At 43.2% G+C, this 17,097-nt stretch overlaps 1 protein-coding gene across 2 annotated transcripts in view; it reads right to left on the bottom strand.

Moving 5' to 3' along the window:
* Window positions 1-17,097, bottom strand: part of PRKCH (protein kinase C eta) — a 227,910-nt gene that overhangs the window by 74,966 nt on the left and 135,847 nt on the right. Inside the window, exons 6-9 of one of the 2 annotated variants that reach the window (XM_033952506.1) lie at window positions 12,857-12,986; window positions 9,542-9,669; window positions 3,869-3,991; window positions 937-1,110 (exon numbers count right to left, since the gene is read on the bottom strand). In XM_033952506.1, coding sequence (XP_033808397.1) covers window positions 937-1,110; window positions 3,869-3,991; window positions 9,542-9,669; window positions 12,857-12,986 — 555 coding nt within the window. Of the gene's footprint in view, window positions 1-936; window positions 1,111-3,868; window positions 3,995-9,541; window positions 9,670-12,856; window positions 12,987-17,097 lie in introns of both variants that reach the window. The other variant, XM_033952505.1, reaches the window with a different exon arrangement.

Here is a 17,097-nt window from a genome sequence, read left to right as displayed (position 1 = left end):
CTTCCTCTGTGGAAGGCAAGCCACGAATGAAGATTGGGGAGGGGGGAGAGAAAAGTAGTAAAGGGTGATCCAGCGGCATAGTGAGGGGGCACGGCACCTTTCCTCCTCACTGCTCACTCATCTCTTCAAATATTTGCTGGAAGCCAGCATCATCTCCTCCCTACTGCTCCCACCTTCTGATATCACTTCCTGGTCACATAACAGAGAGAGCCGAGCCTGGTGCAAGCAGCAGGTAGATGCTGCTCACTGCTGGCGAAGATTTGAAGAGGCAAATGGAGGATACACGCGGCAGGCATGGCAGGGAAGAGTGTGGGGGAACCTCCTTCCCTTGCTACGCCAGTGAAAGTTTGCATAGGGCGCAATATAGTGTTAATCTGGCCCCGAAAGGAAATGAAATCGGAAATCATAATGAAATCCCCTAGTACATTTCAAAGAAAAACACATTCCTACTAGCTGCCTTGATTCATAGATGAAAGCGCGTGGACAAATGCGCGCATCAGGACGTCAGTGTGCCAGATCAAAAGTTAAATATAAAGTAGTCCTAGGAGGGGGTTTGGGGGGAACCCCCCCAGTTTACTTAGAAGTGTTCCCTGTATTAGGGAAAAATTACAATTTCCTCTATAAGGGGGGGTTCCCCCCACCCCACCTCCAAGGGTAGTGCCAACACTTCTAACACCCCCCCAGAGCGCTTTAAATTTAACTTTTAATCCGGCGCGCTGACGTCCTGCGCGCATTTGTCTTTGCTCATTTGTCCGCGTGCGATTGTCCCACGCGCTTTAGTCCCGTCACCAGCTGCCTTTCGTGATGGTTCACTTTATCTCTGTTTTCAACTTTGCCCCCTGCAATGGAAAAACGAGGTGGGGTGTGGCATGTTCCCTCTAGACTGGGGGAAGGGAGCACGGCCTAAAGAGGTTCAACACCACAGGCTGAACTTACCGGTGTTTGAAAGCAGCAGAAGAGCTGGGTGAGGAATGGATGGTTCCTCGCTAGGGTCAGGATCTGCTTTTCAGTCATTGTGCACTCTACGTCGTCGTCTTGCAAAATGACATCCTTTTTCAGCACTTTCACTGCATACAAACATCCAGTCTCCTTGGCCTTGGCAAGCATAACCTAATAGAAAGAAGTCAGAGAATGAAAAAGAGCTATTTCTGTACCTATATGCTAGAGCAGTGTTTCTCAACTCGGTCCTGGAGTACGCCCCTTGCCGGTCAGGTTTTCAGGATATCCACAGTGAATATGCATGAACTTGATTTGCATATACTGCCTCCATTACATACAAATTTCTTTCATGTACAGTCGCTGTGGATATCCTGAAAACCTGACTGGCAAGGGGCGTACTCCAGGACCGCGTTGAGAAACACTGCGCTAGAGTTCCTGGAAGCGGGATGGAAAAGAGCTGATACAGGGCTCCTTTTACTAAGCTGCATTAGGGCTTTTTTTTTTTTTTTTTTCAAATTCTTTATTCATTTTCAAATTACAATAAGTGCAACAATATATTCAAACAAATTAACAATAATTATGTCACATAACAATCTTCAATGGTACAAATGATTTGCTCTCCCACCCCTCCCACCCTTTCTTATCCTAGAAACAATACCTTATACCATAGATAAAATAAATTTACCCTTCCCTCCCTCCCTCCCAATCCAACTTGTAAATTTAAGGGAAAAATATATTAAAATAATATGCCATCTAATCAGTACAATACTTTGTAAATGGTTCCCACACATCCTGAAATTTCCTGCAATAAATCTCTCCATTTTATATACCTGGCATAATGAATTCCACCAGAAATTGTAATTTAATCTACTCCAATTTTTCCAATTATATGTCATTTGTTGAATGGCAACCCCAGTCATTATAAGTAATAATTTGTTATTATTTGTAGTAATCTGACCTTTTGCTCTCATTGCCATACCAAACAGCACAGTATCATAAGATAATGCCACTGGATTATCTAATACAGTGTTTTTCAACCGCTGTTCCGCGGCACACTAGTGTGCCGCGAGATGTTGCCTGGTGTGCCGTACGGTCAGGGCCGCCATCAGGGCAGTACCACCAGTCTAGGGAGAGGGGCGGTCCGCCCCACGTGGACAGGAGAGAGCTGGACGGGGGACCCGCGGAGTTCAATACATCTCGAGCCGCGAGGCTCGTCTTCTGTTCCTGCCTGCCCTGCAGCTAACATATAGCCGATCGCAAGCGTTCCCCGATGTCAGCGCTGACGTCGGAGGGAGGGCTTAAGCAAAGCCTGCCCTCCGACGTCAGCGCTGACGTCGGAGAATACTTCCGTTCGGCTATTTGTGCGCGGCAGGGCAGTTAGGAAGCAGAAGACAAGCCTCGCGGCTTGAGCTTCGTTTTGCTGAGAAAGTTGCAAAGATGGGCTGGGAGGCAAACACGGAACACAAAAGGGGGGAGGGAGTGCGTTTTGGACACAAGGCATGAACTTGGGAGAGAGGAAGGGAGGGAAAGAGATGCTGAGGTGGGGGAGGGAATGCGTTTTTGGACACAGAAGAAATGGACTTGGGAGAGAGGAAGGGAGGGAAAGAGATGCTGAGGTGGGGGAGGGAATGGGTTTTTGGACACAGAAGGCATGGACTTGGGAGAGAGGAAGGGAGGGAAAGAGATGCTGAGGTGGGGGAGGGAATGCGTTTTTGGACACAGAAGAAATGGACTTGGGAGAGAGGAAGGGAGGGAAAGAGATGCTGAGGTGGGGGAGGGAATGGGTTTTTGGACACAGAAGGCATGGACTTGGGAGAGAGGAAGGGAGGGAAAGAGATGCTGAGGTGGGGGAGGGAATGCGTTTTTGGACACAGAAGAAATGGACTTGGGAGAGAGGAAGGGAGGGAAAGAGATGCTGAGGTGGGGGAGGGAATGCGTTTTTGGACACAGAAGAAATGGACTTGGGAGAGAGGAAGGGAGGGAAAGAGATGCTGAGGTGGGGGAGGGAATGAGTGTTTGGACACAGAAGGCATGGACTTTGGAGAGGAAGGGAGGGAAAGAGATGGTTGTGTACACGGGGAATAGAAGAAAGAATTTTTGGTCATAGGGAGGGAGTGAGGTACAGATAGTGGCATACCAGGGTGGGGGGGGGGGCGCACAGCTGGCCACCCTCCAGTGTTGTCCCTAGGCCGGCAAACTGCGGCTCTTTAGCCACTTGAGTGCCACCGCCGCCATCGGGAACAGACCGGCGCCAAGTTCTCCCTGCTTTTCCCTGTGGGGCCGGCCAACTCTCGCCACTCGCGTCAATTCTGACGTCGGAGAGGACGTTCTGGGCCAGCCAATCGCTGCCTGGCTGGACTAGAACGTCCTCTCCGACGTTAGAATTGACGACGGGTGGCGAGAGTTGGTCGGCCCTTCGGGGAAGAGAAGCAGGGAGAACTCGGTGCCGGCCTGTTCCCGATGGCGGCAGTGGCAGCCTATTCCCCAGTGGCGGTGGCAGCATTATAAAATACTTTCTTTGTGTTTATTTGATTCCTATATATTTATATATAGTCAATATAGGCACAGTTAAATTTTTTAACTTTTTCTAATGGTGGTGGTGTGCCTCGTGATTTTTTTCATGAAACAAGTGTGCCTTTGCCCAAAAAAGGTTGAAAAACACTGATCTAATAGACAATTAATTTGGTCCCAAATTGATTTCCAGAAATTCATAATAAATGGACAATAGAATAATAAATGATCTAAAGTCCTTAACACGCGGAATAGCACGTGCTACAATGCTGCGTGAGCTGGCGTTAGTTCTAGCCACGTCGTGCGGGGTTGGCGTGCGCTAATCTGCCGTGTGCGCTAAAAACGCTAGCGCACCTTAGTAAAAGGAGCCCGCAATCTCTTTGAGTATATACCAGGATACACCATTAGACATACTCACCTTTCCAAAACTGCCTTTCCCCAACACTCTGATGAAGCTGAAGTCATCAATGCCAAGTTTTGCTTCTGAAGAAGTATTTTCCTGATTGCTGTGTTCACTACAATTGGACCCACGGTGATTAAACTTCTTTGGAGAGAGGAAACACTTCATTTCAATTGGCAATATTTGCATGGAAATATAGAAACAGAGAAAATGACGGCAGATATAGACCGTATGGCCTATTAAGTCTGCCCATACATTGCTACTACTACTATTTAGGCATTATATTAAGTGCGCAACCAATCTCGCTAAAAGGCATTTCCCATACAGAAAAGCTAGGGACCTCCCTCCCCTTCAAAATCACTGAGCTCTGGAACTACCTTACCTCCCCTCTTCGGAACTTGAGCTCTCTCCAAGTTTTCCGCAAACATCTGAAAACTTGGCTTTTCTCAAAAATGTAAGCCTCTCTCCAACTTTGGTATCAAAAATCTCTTATATCTGGCATCCCAAGTCCTCTAAATATTCCTCACACTTTTACCTCTAACCCTTTGTTGTAGTTCCTTCCTATTTCATCTACTGTAAACCGCGCCGAGCTCTACGAACGTGGAGATGATGCGGTATACAAACCTAAGGATTAGATTAGATTATTTATCATGTCTAAAGCACTGAAAGGCGTACGCAGTGCTGTACATTTAACATGCAATAAATGGTCCCTGATCAGAAGAGCTTACAATCTAATTTGGACAGACAGGCAGGACATATAAGGGTTGGGGAGTTTCTAGCAGAGAAAATGATTGGATTGACATAGGTATCTTACGGTAAGTGGGAGTTAGGAGTTGAAAGCAACCTTGATAAAGTGGGCTCTTAGTTTGGATTTTTATACTGATAGAGATGGAGCCTGACGTAATGATTTGGGCAGTCTGTTCCAGGCACACAGTGCAGCAAGATAGAAGGGACAGAGTCTGGAGTTGGCAGCGAAGGAAAGGGGTATGGATAGGAGGGACTTACAGAATGAATGGAGTTTATGGGGGCGGAGCCTAGGGGGAGACAAGTAAGAAGCGATAGTGAGGGGCTGCAGAGTGAATGCACTTATAGGTTAGTAAGAGGTGTTTGTATTTGGAAATGGATAAATTATAAATAAAAGTAATAAAAAGAAAGAAGAAAGAAACATATAATTAGATTTTGGAAGTGAAATATTCATGGTTTGGATACTTTCACATACATTTTTATGAGAACACTACTACAAAACCAGAAATGTTCACAGTAGGTCCACAATTCAGTATAGCTCCCTGTTTATTATCCTGGATCGACCACCAGGTCTTTATCTGCCGTCATTTACTATGTTAAGCTTTCAATTAACAAGCCTGTTCATTTAGGCATTATATTAAGTGTGCAGCCAATCTTGACCAAGTAAATATTATCCCAGTTCTTTAAAAGATTACAAGGGAATTCAGTCCGCCGAGTCCAAAGAAAAAACTAATCTTAAACCTTACTAAGGATTCTTCTTTCCTTAATTCCAAACGTAAACTATTCCATAAAACTGGTACTAGGCAGAAAAATGCACAATTTCTAGTAGATGCCAGATGAGCTTTAGAGATATGAGGTAAAGCTACTCTATAATCATTTAAAGATCTTAATAACCAACAGGGAGCATAAAACATTACCGATGATAAATACGGACGTTGTAATTCTAACAATGCTTTATGGGCTATCATCAATATCTTAAATTTAATTCTGAATTCCGCTGGTAACCAATGAAATTTTAAATGTTACGTGTTATGTGATCCCTCATTCTAGCTTTACCTAATAAATGAACAGCCATATACTGCAATGTCTGTAACCGTTTTGTGTCGGCACTATCCCTGCATAAACTAAATTACCATAATCCAGTTTTGATAATACAAAAGCATGTATACAGGTACGTAAAGAATCTCCATCTAAAAAAATTTCTAATAGACTTAAGTTGTCTTAAAGCTCCAAATCCTTTTGCCACCACTATTCTCAAAATCGACTATCAATTATTATCTCCAAATATCTAAAACTATCTACCATTTCCAATAACCCTTAGCTCAACGTGCTTCTCAATTTTACAATTCAGAAACACACACAAACCAAGGAAAGAGTAGAAACTATGCAGTACTACTATTAATTATTTCTATAGCACTACCAGACGCAAGCAGCGCTGTACAGAGTCACAAAGAGTAAGAAAACAGTCCCTGCTCCAAAGAGCTTACAATCTGAACAGGCAAAACAGACAAACAAGATGTCATGGATACAGTTAAGGGGAACGGTTAGTCAGCTGGCTGGGTTGGAGGGCAGAGGGGAGTACAGGACAATGAAGCCATTGTGACATCATTGATGAGGTTGGCTCTTATTGGTGGAATGAGGCATTATGACATCACAATCTCAGCTCTGCTTCCCAAACACAAACAGGATGTCATGGATACAGTTAAGGGGAACAGTTAATCAGCTGGCTGGGTTGGAGGGCAGAGGAGGAGGGTTATGGATTGAAAGCTATATCAAAAAGGTGGGGGTTTCAGTCTGCTTTTAAACAAGGGAAGGGGCTTGATGGACAAACTCGGGTAATTTATTCCAGGCATAGGGGGCAGCTAGATGAAAGGAATAAAGTCTGGAATTGGCAGTGGAAGAGAAGGGTAAAGCTAAGAGTGGCTTATCTGAGGAACGGAGTTCTCTGGGAGGTGTACAAGGAGAGAGAAGCGAGGAGAGATATTGAGGGGCAACAGAATGAACACTTGTAGGTCAGCAATAAGATCTTGAACTGTATGCGATGGCAGATAAGGAGCCAGTGAAGTGACTTAAGGAGAGGGGTGACATGAGCGTAGCGAGGTTGGTAGAAGATAAGTCACGCAGCAGAGTGAATTGTTTGACTTCTTTTTTATTACTGTTGCCATTATTATCATTATTAGTTTAATAATCTATTATGGATGCACAATGCAAAGGAATTCCCTGCTTTCTGAATAGATAACACCAAGACTGTGTGCTATGTGCCAAAAATGGATGTCATTTGTATCAACATAACAAATGTCCACTTCACATCCCATGGCATTGTTATGAGGTCAACAACAACAAAATAAATGATAATAATGTGTACTGTTTTCGAAGAGTGCACACTCTTAATGATATTTCTCTCCCTCCCTCCCCTTTCTGAAACAAGCTAATTGGAACAAAACAAACACAGGAAATGAAATGGGAATCTGTGGGCTGCCCATCTCTACTATTTCACTGACAAATCTAATTTGTATTCACAGGGATAAGCTCAGTGGTCACTCTATGAGAGTAAGGCATTGTTTATTGAGATCCACCCTTACTGATCTGGGCTTGATGAATGAGCTTTTATTTTCCAGGAATAAGCCCAGAAGGTGGCAGTGTTGTACCACAAATAAAGCCAAAGACTAGTAAGCCTCCCTCTGCTTCTTACAGAACTCAAAGTGGGTCGGGGCACACACTGCAGAAATGCCAGATGCTGCCATGATGACTAAAAAAGAATTTTATCAAAGGACTTTAATAGACTGGAATTGTTAGTAGTCTCTCTAATGGGCAAAGACGCTCTGGGCTACACTGGAGTAGTTTCTGAAAACCCCTCCAAGGGAATTGACTTTAAAAATTCAATCTGGAAGACAAACAGAAAGTTAGCCAGTAAGAAGATTAAAAGTATATTTTATTCACATGTCATGCTCTAATGATTAAAGGCCGATACCTGACATGGCCCTGTTTCACCTAGGGCTGCTTCAGGGATTTAATAAAATTGGCCATTAAATCCAGTTCAACCAACTAGTAGAATCTGCTAATTAAAAGCAGTCTCTATCCAGGATTGTTTCAGAATTAATCGGTTTGGAACAATCCTGGATGGAGACTGTGTAATTTATCTGTATCAAGTAGCAAACACTTACGTTTGGGCCCATGGGAACTTGGGTAACTACATATCTCTCCCTAAATAATTCCCTACACAGACAAGCCCGAGTGAACCCCTGTGTAACACCGAGCGTGCTCTTTTCAAACCACCTAGTTAAAAGAGCGGGCTAGAAATGTACAAAATAAATAAATATTTGATGTAATGAGAGCAGTAAGGCAGTTTTCTCGTGGTCTCTGGTAGCTTCTTTTCTAGATTTCTGCCATTTCTTTACCAACTGAGATTTCTAAACAAGTTGTAGATTTTTATTGGATTAAGGGGCATTAGATGTGTTTATGATTAAATTAATATAACATCTCCTTTTCTAAATATTAGCAATTACTCCTACGTTTATTGGCATAGAATATACCAGTCTCCCTGTGGTTCCAAAGGGGTCCTGTCTTCTTGGGTCGACACTCCATTTTAGACAGCTATAAATCATCTTTGACTTGGCCCCCTGATCACTCCCAGTCCTTGAAGGCTGCAAACAGGTCTGTTTTTAGGATATCCTTAATGAAAATTCATAAGAGAGATTTGCATACAATGGAGATTATATGCATGCAAATCTCTCATATGCATAAAGAATATCTTGAATACTTGTCCCGTTTTCAATCCTTGAGGACTGGGGTGAATATCATTCCTTGCTAAATCTCTGCTAAGTCGACGCTTGCTCTTGCGTCTGAGAGCTAATTCAAGAAAAATCTTCTTGAAGGGAAACTTCTCTTTTGAATTCTACCTGAACTACCCTAAGTAAGGATGGAGGAGGGAGTGGCCAACTGGTTAGAGCTAAAGTATCAGCACCCTAAGGTTGTGGGTTCAAACCTTGCACTGCTCCCTGTGACCCTGGGCAAGTCACTTAATCTTCTACTGTCCTGACACCCAGGTACATTAGATAGATAGTGAGTCCACCAGGACAGATAGGGAAAATGCTATAACCTTGATAGGTGGTATATAAATACCAAAAATAAATAAATAGTGGCACTAGAAAAGGTTCAAAGAAGAGCAACTGAGATGATAAAGGGGATGGAACTCCTCTCGTATGAGGAAAGACTAAAAAGGTTAGGGCTTTTCAGCTTGGAAAAGAGACAACCGAGGGGAGATAGGATTGAAGTCTACAAAATCCTGAGTGGAATCGAACGGGTACGAGTGGATCGATTTTTCACTCTGTCAAAAATTACAAGGACTAGGGGACACTCGATGAAATACTTTTAAAACCAATGTGGAGGAAATATTTTTTCACTCGGAGAATAGTTAAGCTCTGGGACTCTCACTGCAATAGCCAAGCTAAGGCAGGTTACCATTCTGATTGAGCTGGGAGACCACAAGAACAACAAGAAATTGTCAGGCCATATCTTTGTTTTTAATAGGTAGAAGTGAAATGCAGTTTATAGAATACGCATAGCGCCTGTCTGCATGACTAACATTTAGGTGCAGCTATTTGGGCCAATGAAAACCGGCCATAAATGCCTGCACCTAATTTGGGTGCAGATCAGATGGATTCTATAACAGTGCGCCCGACTTTTAGGAATGAACCGCCCACGCCCTTCCCCTCACCATGGCCCCTTTTGAAAGATCAGGACAGTAAAATTCATGCACACCACTTTACAGACAACGCATGGAAAGTTGTGCGTCTAAATTCTAATTGGGGCCAATTAGTGCTAATAATTGCTTAATTGCACCAATGAATTTGTTAATTAAGTTGCACGCACAAACTGGCAATCCTCAAAAGACTTGCGTGCGCAACTTTGGTCGCAGGATGTAGAATCTGGGAGCGTAAGTCTTACCTGTTTGAAAGGGAGGCTGTCTGGCTGGATGCCCATCTCCGCCAAGGTTCTCGCAAGCTCAACGCCGTTCACGCCACAGTTGGAAGCCACACTTCTTTCACATCGTTTATGTATATTTATTTTACAGACTGTGGGGACGAGAAAGATTGAAAATCAGGGAAACGTTTTCAACAGCCATTTTCCATGTGTACAACAAGCTTTACATATGGAAAATACTTTGTAAAATTAGCTCCATTTTTTACATTTTTTTATCATCAACTGGTAAGATCATGTTCTCAGAAAAAATGCTGTATTTTCACCATCATTACTAACCCTAAAATGTTTTGTTATAGACAACTAGCAAAACAAAATGGAGGTTGTTTTGAAAAACAAAGAGGTTACTCCAGCTCTATTTTGTGAATCCCTTTACAGCTGTTAGGGGAGCTGGGGATAGAGGACTCGCATTGTTTCATTGTTTTAAGGTCACTAGTGATATAGATTCACAAAGGGATCCGATCCGAATGCAAATGAGGGTGATCGGAATCATGCCCCCATCCGACATCACTAGAGATCACGACGCATGCGCAGATGCGCATCTGTAGATGGTCTGCGCATGATCAAGAGCAGCTACCTTATTTTTTATATTTTTTAACTTTACTTTTGTTTCTTTTTTACTTCGAGAGCCCGTGGTTTTAACTTGCTTTAAACCCATGGGCTCGTACTGCGAGGAAGGGTAGGAGAGATTCGGGGCGAGAGCGGGGCGACAGGAGAGATTCGGGGCAGGCAGGAGAGAGCAGGAGATCAGGGCAGAGAGCAGGGCGGCAGAAGGCAGGGCAGTCGGAAAGGACCTCAGTGACTGGTCCTCAGCAGTTGCTTATTTTTGGATCAGCCAGCCCAGTTGGTGTTGCTTTTTTATTTTAGTGAACGCTTCCTGCCTATATTTGAATGCCGTTCCCCCTCATTTGCATGCGTGGATTAGAGGATGATCAGGACAGAGGTTAGTGAATCAGGTCGCAGGGAAATCGTGTCGTAAAGGGGTTGCTAAGTTGTCAAAAGTTGATCGGTAGGCTTTGTGAATCTAGCCCATAGTCCCATTCTCTCTCTCCATGCTCCATCTCTCCCTGCCCTCCACCCTATAGAAACATAGAAATAGACGGCAGATAAGGGCCAAGGCCCATCTAGTCTGCCCACCCTAATGTCCCTCCCCTAACTTCGCCCTGTGAATAGATCCCTCCCCTTCCTTTGCCCTGTGAATAGATCCCATGTGACGATCCCATTTGGCCTTAAAATCAGGCACGCTGCTGGCCTCGATCACATCCAGCGATCAACCACCCTTTCTGTGAAAAAGAATTTCCTGGTGTCAGCTCGTAGTTTCCCTCCCCTAATTTTCCACGGATGCCCTCTTGTTGTCGTGGGACCCTTGAAAAGGAAGATATCTTCCTCCGTCTCTATGTGGCCCGAGAGATACTTGAACGTCTCGATCATGTCCCCCCTCTCTCTGCGCTCCTCGAGTGAGCATAGCTGCAATTTGTTTAGCCGTTCCTCGTATGGGAGATCCTTGAGTCCTGAGACCATCCGGGTGGCCATTCTCTGAACCGACTCCAGTCTCAGCACATCCTTGCGATAATGCGGCCTCCAGAATTGCACACAGTATTCCAGATGGGGCCTCACCATGGATCTATACAATGGCATAATGACTTCCGGCTTTCGGCTGACGAAGCCCCTGCGTATGCAACCTATGACTTGTCTTGCTTTGGATGAAGCTTGCTCCACTTGATTGGCAGCCTTCATGTCCTCACTGACGATCACCCCTAGGTCACGTTCTGCTTCAGTTCTTGTTAGGATCTCGCCATTTAGGGTGTAAGTCCTGCATGGATTTTGGCTGCCCAGGTGCATAACTTTGCATTTTTTGGCATTGAAGCTGAGTTGCCAGGACCTAGACCAGTGCTCCAGTAGGAGTAGGTCGTGCATCATGTTGTCGGGCATTGAAACATCATCTATTGTGCATTTGCCCATTATATTACTTAGTTTGGCGTCATCGGCGAATAATGTTATTTTACCCTGAAGCCCTTCTGCCAAGTCCCTTATAAAGATGTTGAATAGGATTGTGGCCCAAGACCGAGCCCTGTGGCACTCCACTGATCACCTCCGTCATTTCAGAGGGTGTGCCGTTCACCACCACCCTTTGAAGCCTACCTCCAAGCCAGTTCTCAACCCATTTCGTCAATGTATCACCTAATCCTATAGAACTCATCTTGCTCAGCAACCTGCGGTGTGGTACGCTATCGAATGCTTTGCTAAAGTCCAGGTACACGATGTCCAGGGACTCCCCAATATCTAGCTTCCCCGTCACCCAGTCAAAGAAGCTGATCAGGTTGGATTGGCACAATCTCCCTTTTGTAAATCCATGTTGACGGGGATCTCGTAGATTCTCTTCATCCAGGATCTTATCCAATTGGTGTTTTATTAGAGTTTCCATTAGTTTGCTCACTATCGATGTTAGACTCACTGGTCTGTAGTTTGCTGTCTCCATCTTGGAGCCTTTCTTGTGGAGTGGAATGACGTTAGCCGTCCTCCAGTCCAACGGGACGCTGCCTTTCCTAAGGGAGAGGATGAAGAGCTTGGACTGGCTCCTCCTTCGCCTAAAAGCTCTTGTGTTGGGCGTTTGGGACTTAGGCTTTTTTTTAGGTTGATTATATGTTGTTAGTGTAGACGTAGTGGTGGTCTGGGCATTTAAACAGCTGAACGTAGAGGCAGGCCATTATAAAAAAAAACCTCCTTTTGGACTTTTTTTTGATAATGGACATTTTCCCTTCTTCTGCTTTCAACATTTAAGGCCTTAGGCCAAAAGGGGACTTAGACGTTATTTTTTATTATGCCCCTCTGTGCGTTTTTCTATTTAGTTCCACGGCTATGGAATAATTTGCCTATAGAACAGAGAAAAGAAGAATCATATATAAATTTTAAAAGACATCTAAAGGCATATTTTTTCCAATTGGCCTTTCCAAATTGAAGAGATGAGTTTGGGACTGCAATCTGTATTTATGTAGCTATTGATTTGTTTTATTAAGAATATTTTTAGTTTGTATTAATTTGTTAATTTTTAGTATTGATATTTTGCTTGTCATAGAATTTTATGAATTTTAGGGGAAATAATATTTTATTTTAATTCTTTCCTTTTCTATTCTTGAATGGAGTTCTTTCTTAATTGATGTGAAATATATATTGTAAACCCCTCGGATCCTTAGTTGGCTGGTATGCAGTATATTAAGTTTTTAATAAACATAAAACATAAACGTATATGAGGACAGAGATGGTCAATAGTGATTTACTTACTTTTGCACTGCAGCCCTTGCTTCACGAGTCCCCAGAGTAGCGAGCCACAGTGATCGCAGAAAGTTGGCACTTTATAATTGTGACTATTGAACTTGTGGGGGATGTTGATTCCAAACCTTTGTTGATAAATCTGAGAAAAATAAAACTGCTAAGAGATTTCTTTTCTTCTCATGGAAAAAAACACCACTAATAGCAAACCAAAAAAAATCAAAAAGCCAAAGAGAACATTTGGAGAGGAAGCTATCCTTAGATTTACACTGACCTCTTCATCGCTGCTTTTTTTTAAAACCCTTTAATTGGCAGAAGGTGAAATGGCTGCTTTACGTAACTTGATGTTGAACGAGATCAAATAGTGCCAAGTAAATAAGCATTTGGAGACGCAGATCTTCCACAAGAGCCACAGAAGACACATGTTGCTTCTGAGCAACAAAGCCAAATAAAGGGTTAAAAAACTAACTATTATAAATACAGCAGGGGTGTCAAATGTCGGTCCTCGAGGGCTGCAATCCAGTTGGGTTTTCAGGATTTCCCCAATGAATATGCAAGAGATCTATTTGCATACACTGCTTTCATTGTATGCTAATAGATCTCATGCATATTCATTGGAGAAATCTTGAAAACCCGACTGGATTGCAGCCCTCGAGGACCAACATTTGACACCCCTGAAATACAGCTTATAGAGTAATCATTTCCTAGCCCATTATCAACTCAAAAGAGCCTCTGGGCCCTATGACTTAACTCTCCATTACTTAGGATAGAAACAGACTAATCTTTCCAGGCACGAAATATCTACTGTAACTGAATGGAGAGTTAGAACTGAAAAAAGTGTGATGTGGTAAGAGCAGTTAATTTTTTAAAAAATGGGTTTTAAAAAAAGATTTGCACACGTTCCTGGAGGAAAAGTGCATGGTCTGCTGATGAGATAGACATGGGAGAAGCCACTACTTGCCATAGATTGGTGGCAAGGACTGCTGCTACTACTTGGGTTTTTGGCAGGTGACTTGGATTGGCCTCCTTGAAGACTAGATGGGCTCGCTAGATGGACCATTGTTCTGACCCAGTAAGGTTGCTCTTATGTTCTTAGGTTCCCTCTGGACTACCATCTTTAAAAAACACCAAATGAAAAATAAAAATTCACATACACTTCTCCCTCTGTATTCGCTGTGATAGGGGATTAACAAAACCGCAAATACAGAAAAACCGTGAATAACTTTTTCATATGTTATTCGCTGTTTTCTATTAAAAACCATTGCGAATATGGTGAAACCGCAAATAACATGGTGGGAGACCTGGCTTGTTCCTGAAGGAGAGGCAAAACACGGTGAAGAAAGAGCTGGGAATCAGCGATTTTCTCTGTAGACGCTTGGCATCAGTGATTTCTCTATGCAAGCTGATGTCATTTGGTAGGAGGAGCCAGCAAGCTAAAAACTGTGAATAATCGAAACCGCGAATGCTGAAACCGCGAATACGGAGGGAGAAGTGTACATGACATAGCAAACTAAACAAAAATTTTGGTCAGCACACCTTTAGATGCCAGCATGATAACGGTACAAAAAAAGTGTTGTGTGTCCAAGACAGGTAACAGGTAAGGTGCCGAGTATGAAGGCCGCGGTGATGCTCTGCTGTTTATGCAATAAACAGACATTTTATTTATTATATACTTATGCATCCTAGTTATTATATTGGTGTTTATCAGTTAAAATCTATATTCTGAAGGCCTAACTACAGGCCAGATTCAGAGAGGACTATTTTGTGCATATGGAAAAACAATTTTACTGAATAAAACCCGGTGCGGCAGAGAGAGGAGAGAACACAGAAAAGCAAACTCAGCAAGCAATTAGCTCCTCTCTTTTGGGACTATAACTATAGAACCGGTGATTTATGCTGAAAAGAGAAAAGATCCACAGGGATTATCCAAAATTTACACCTAATACAGCATAATGTGTTTAATGTTATCATAACTAACACAAGCTGAAAATGAAGCAAAGCAATTACTAAGGGGTTTCAAGTTTCAAGTTTCAAGTTTATTGGTTGGCTTGTTCAATCGCTTAATCGGATTTCTAAGCGATATACAGTAAAATATACATTCATTGGGAAACAAAAACATTACATACAGTTAATAAATTATAATATAAACAAAAGGTAAGAAGGGATGAAATACATTTTTTATAGTAAAGAAAGAACATACAGGGAAAATACAAAAAGAAGTTGGAAAAACAAGAAAAAGCAAAATAATTCACTAAAATAACACTATAAAATAAAATTTAATTAATTTGCAAATGCATCTTTAAACAGAAAGGTTTTTAGCTCGCTTTTAAATTTCCCAAACACCTTCTCCTCCCGTAAAAACATGGGAAGCGCATTCCAAATCTGAGGTGCTGTACATGAGAAGATAAATTGTCTTCTTGTACTAATAATTTTTAGCGAAGGAATTGATAAAAGGTTCCGTTCACTAGAACGTAAGATTCTTTTAACTGAATAGGGGATAAGTAACCTAAATAAAAATGCTGGAGTCTTATTTTGTAATGTTTTAAAAATAATTGTACATAGTTTATGAGTAATTCTATGAATGACTGGAAGCCAATGAGCCTTTTTAAGGAGTGGTGTCACATGATCGAATTTTTTAGATTTTGTTATTAATTTAATTGAAGCATTTTGAATTATTTGTAATCGTTTAATTTCTTGTAAAGCAATTCCAGTAAATAGTGAATTGCTTTTACTAAAGCGCTCCAGCCGTTTTAGCGCGCGCTAAATGCAAACGCGTCCATTATATCCTTCGGACGCGTTGGCGCGCGTTAGCATTTAGCATGTTCTAATTTTTAGCGCGCTAAATCGGCTACCGTGCCTCAGTAAAAGGACTACTAAAACCTGGATAACTGACACTGTTTATAGAAAACAAGAATAAACTAAGCTCTGAAAACCATGAAAACCCAAAGGGCACCTGTATAACTGGGCAGGTGCAGTTTTGCGTGCTTTGCATGTATACGAGTACACAGAAAGGCGCCACTTACAGGTAGGGCTACCATATTAATAAAAAAAGAAAACCCTGGACACATGAGCCCACTCTGTGCTTCCCCGGTTCCACCTCCAGCCCCGCCCCCAGAAAGCCTCCCCTCTTTGCTACGAGCTCCAGCCTCGTCTGGAGGACCTGGAGCATGCACGGATCCGTGTGATGTCATCCGTGCATGCTCAGAGGCCCTCCAGATGCGGCCAGAGCTTGTAAGGGCTTTCCAAAACCCGGACAAACGCCAGGTTTTGGAAAATTTGCCCTATGAAGAGGAAAAAGTTCAGTTTTCTCTATAACGTGGGGGGGTTGCACCCCCCCCAACGGCAGCGCGAAGAGTATGAAGTAACCTGGGGGGTTCCCCACTCATACCCCAAGTCAGAGCTCTTTATAAGTAAGTTTTCCCGCGGGGCGGTGGTGTCTTGCGCCGAACTGTCTGCGCTCCAATGTCGGCACGCTGACGTCTCGCGTGCGAATGACTATGAACCACTATGTTACTATGAAGGACATGGAGTGAGAAAGGGCCAAGGGAAGGACATTGAGGGAAGATAGAACTATGACAGTCATTTCTGTATTGAAAACAAGCTTGACGTGAAAATGCTGTATAAAATTATTCCAAAGTGCTGACTGCTGGATATTATTGATGCACACACATGATTACTGTTATATAGGGTTATCAGACGTCCAGATTTACCCGGACATGTCTTCTTTTAGAGCAGTGTTCTTTAACCACCGGTCCATGGACCAGTGCCGGTCCACAGAAATTTCCTGCCGGTCCACAGGGCCAGCACCTGCATCAGGCCCAAAACAGTGTTCTTCAACTGCCGGTCCACGGTGCGTTTGATGCGGCGTTATCTTCGAGCCAGCTCCCTCTTCCTAACTGATTCAGTGCACAAAGCCATGGGCAGCGGCTCCTACGGGCATCCTGCGCCTTAACTGGAAGCCTTCTCTCTAACATTGCAATGTCAGAGGGAAGGCTTCCAGATGAGGCACGGGACGTGTAAGGTGCAATTAGTACTATTATGAGGGCGGGGTCTTGAGCGGAGATTGGGTAGAGATGGCGGGGTCTGGCCCACGACTTAGCCCAGTGTTCTTCAACCGCTGGTCCACGGACCAATGCCGGTCCACAGAATAATTATTTTATTTCTGCCGGTCCATAGGTGTAAAAAGGTTGAAAACCACTGTTTTAGAGGACATGTCCGGGCATCCGGACGGCTTTTCAAAACCCGGCACTTTG

The sequence above is a fragment of the Geotrypetes seraphini genome, chromosome 7, assembly GCF_902459505.1.
Source record: "Geotrypetes seraphini chromosome 7, aGeoSer1.1, whole genome shotgun sequence".
Taxonomy (NCBI): domain Eukaryota; kingdom Metazoa; phylum Chordata; class Amphibia; order Gymnophiona; family Dermophiidae; genus Geotrypetes; species Geotrypetes seraphini.
The sequence above is the reverse complement of the archived record's forward strand: the minus strand, read 5'-3'. Positions and strand labels throughout refer to the sequence as shown.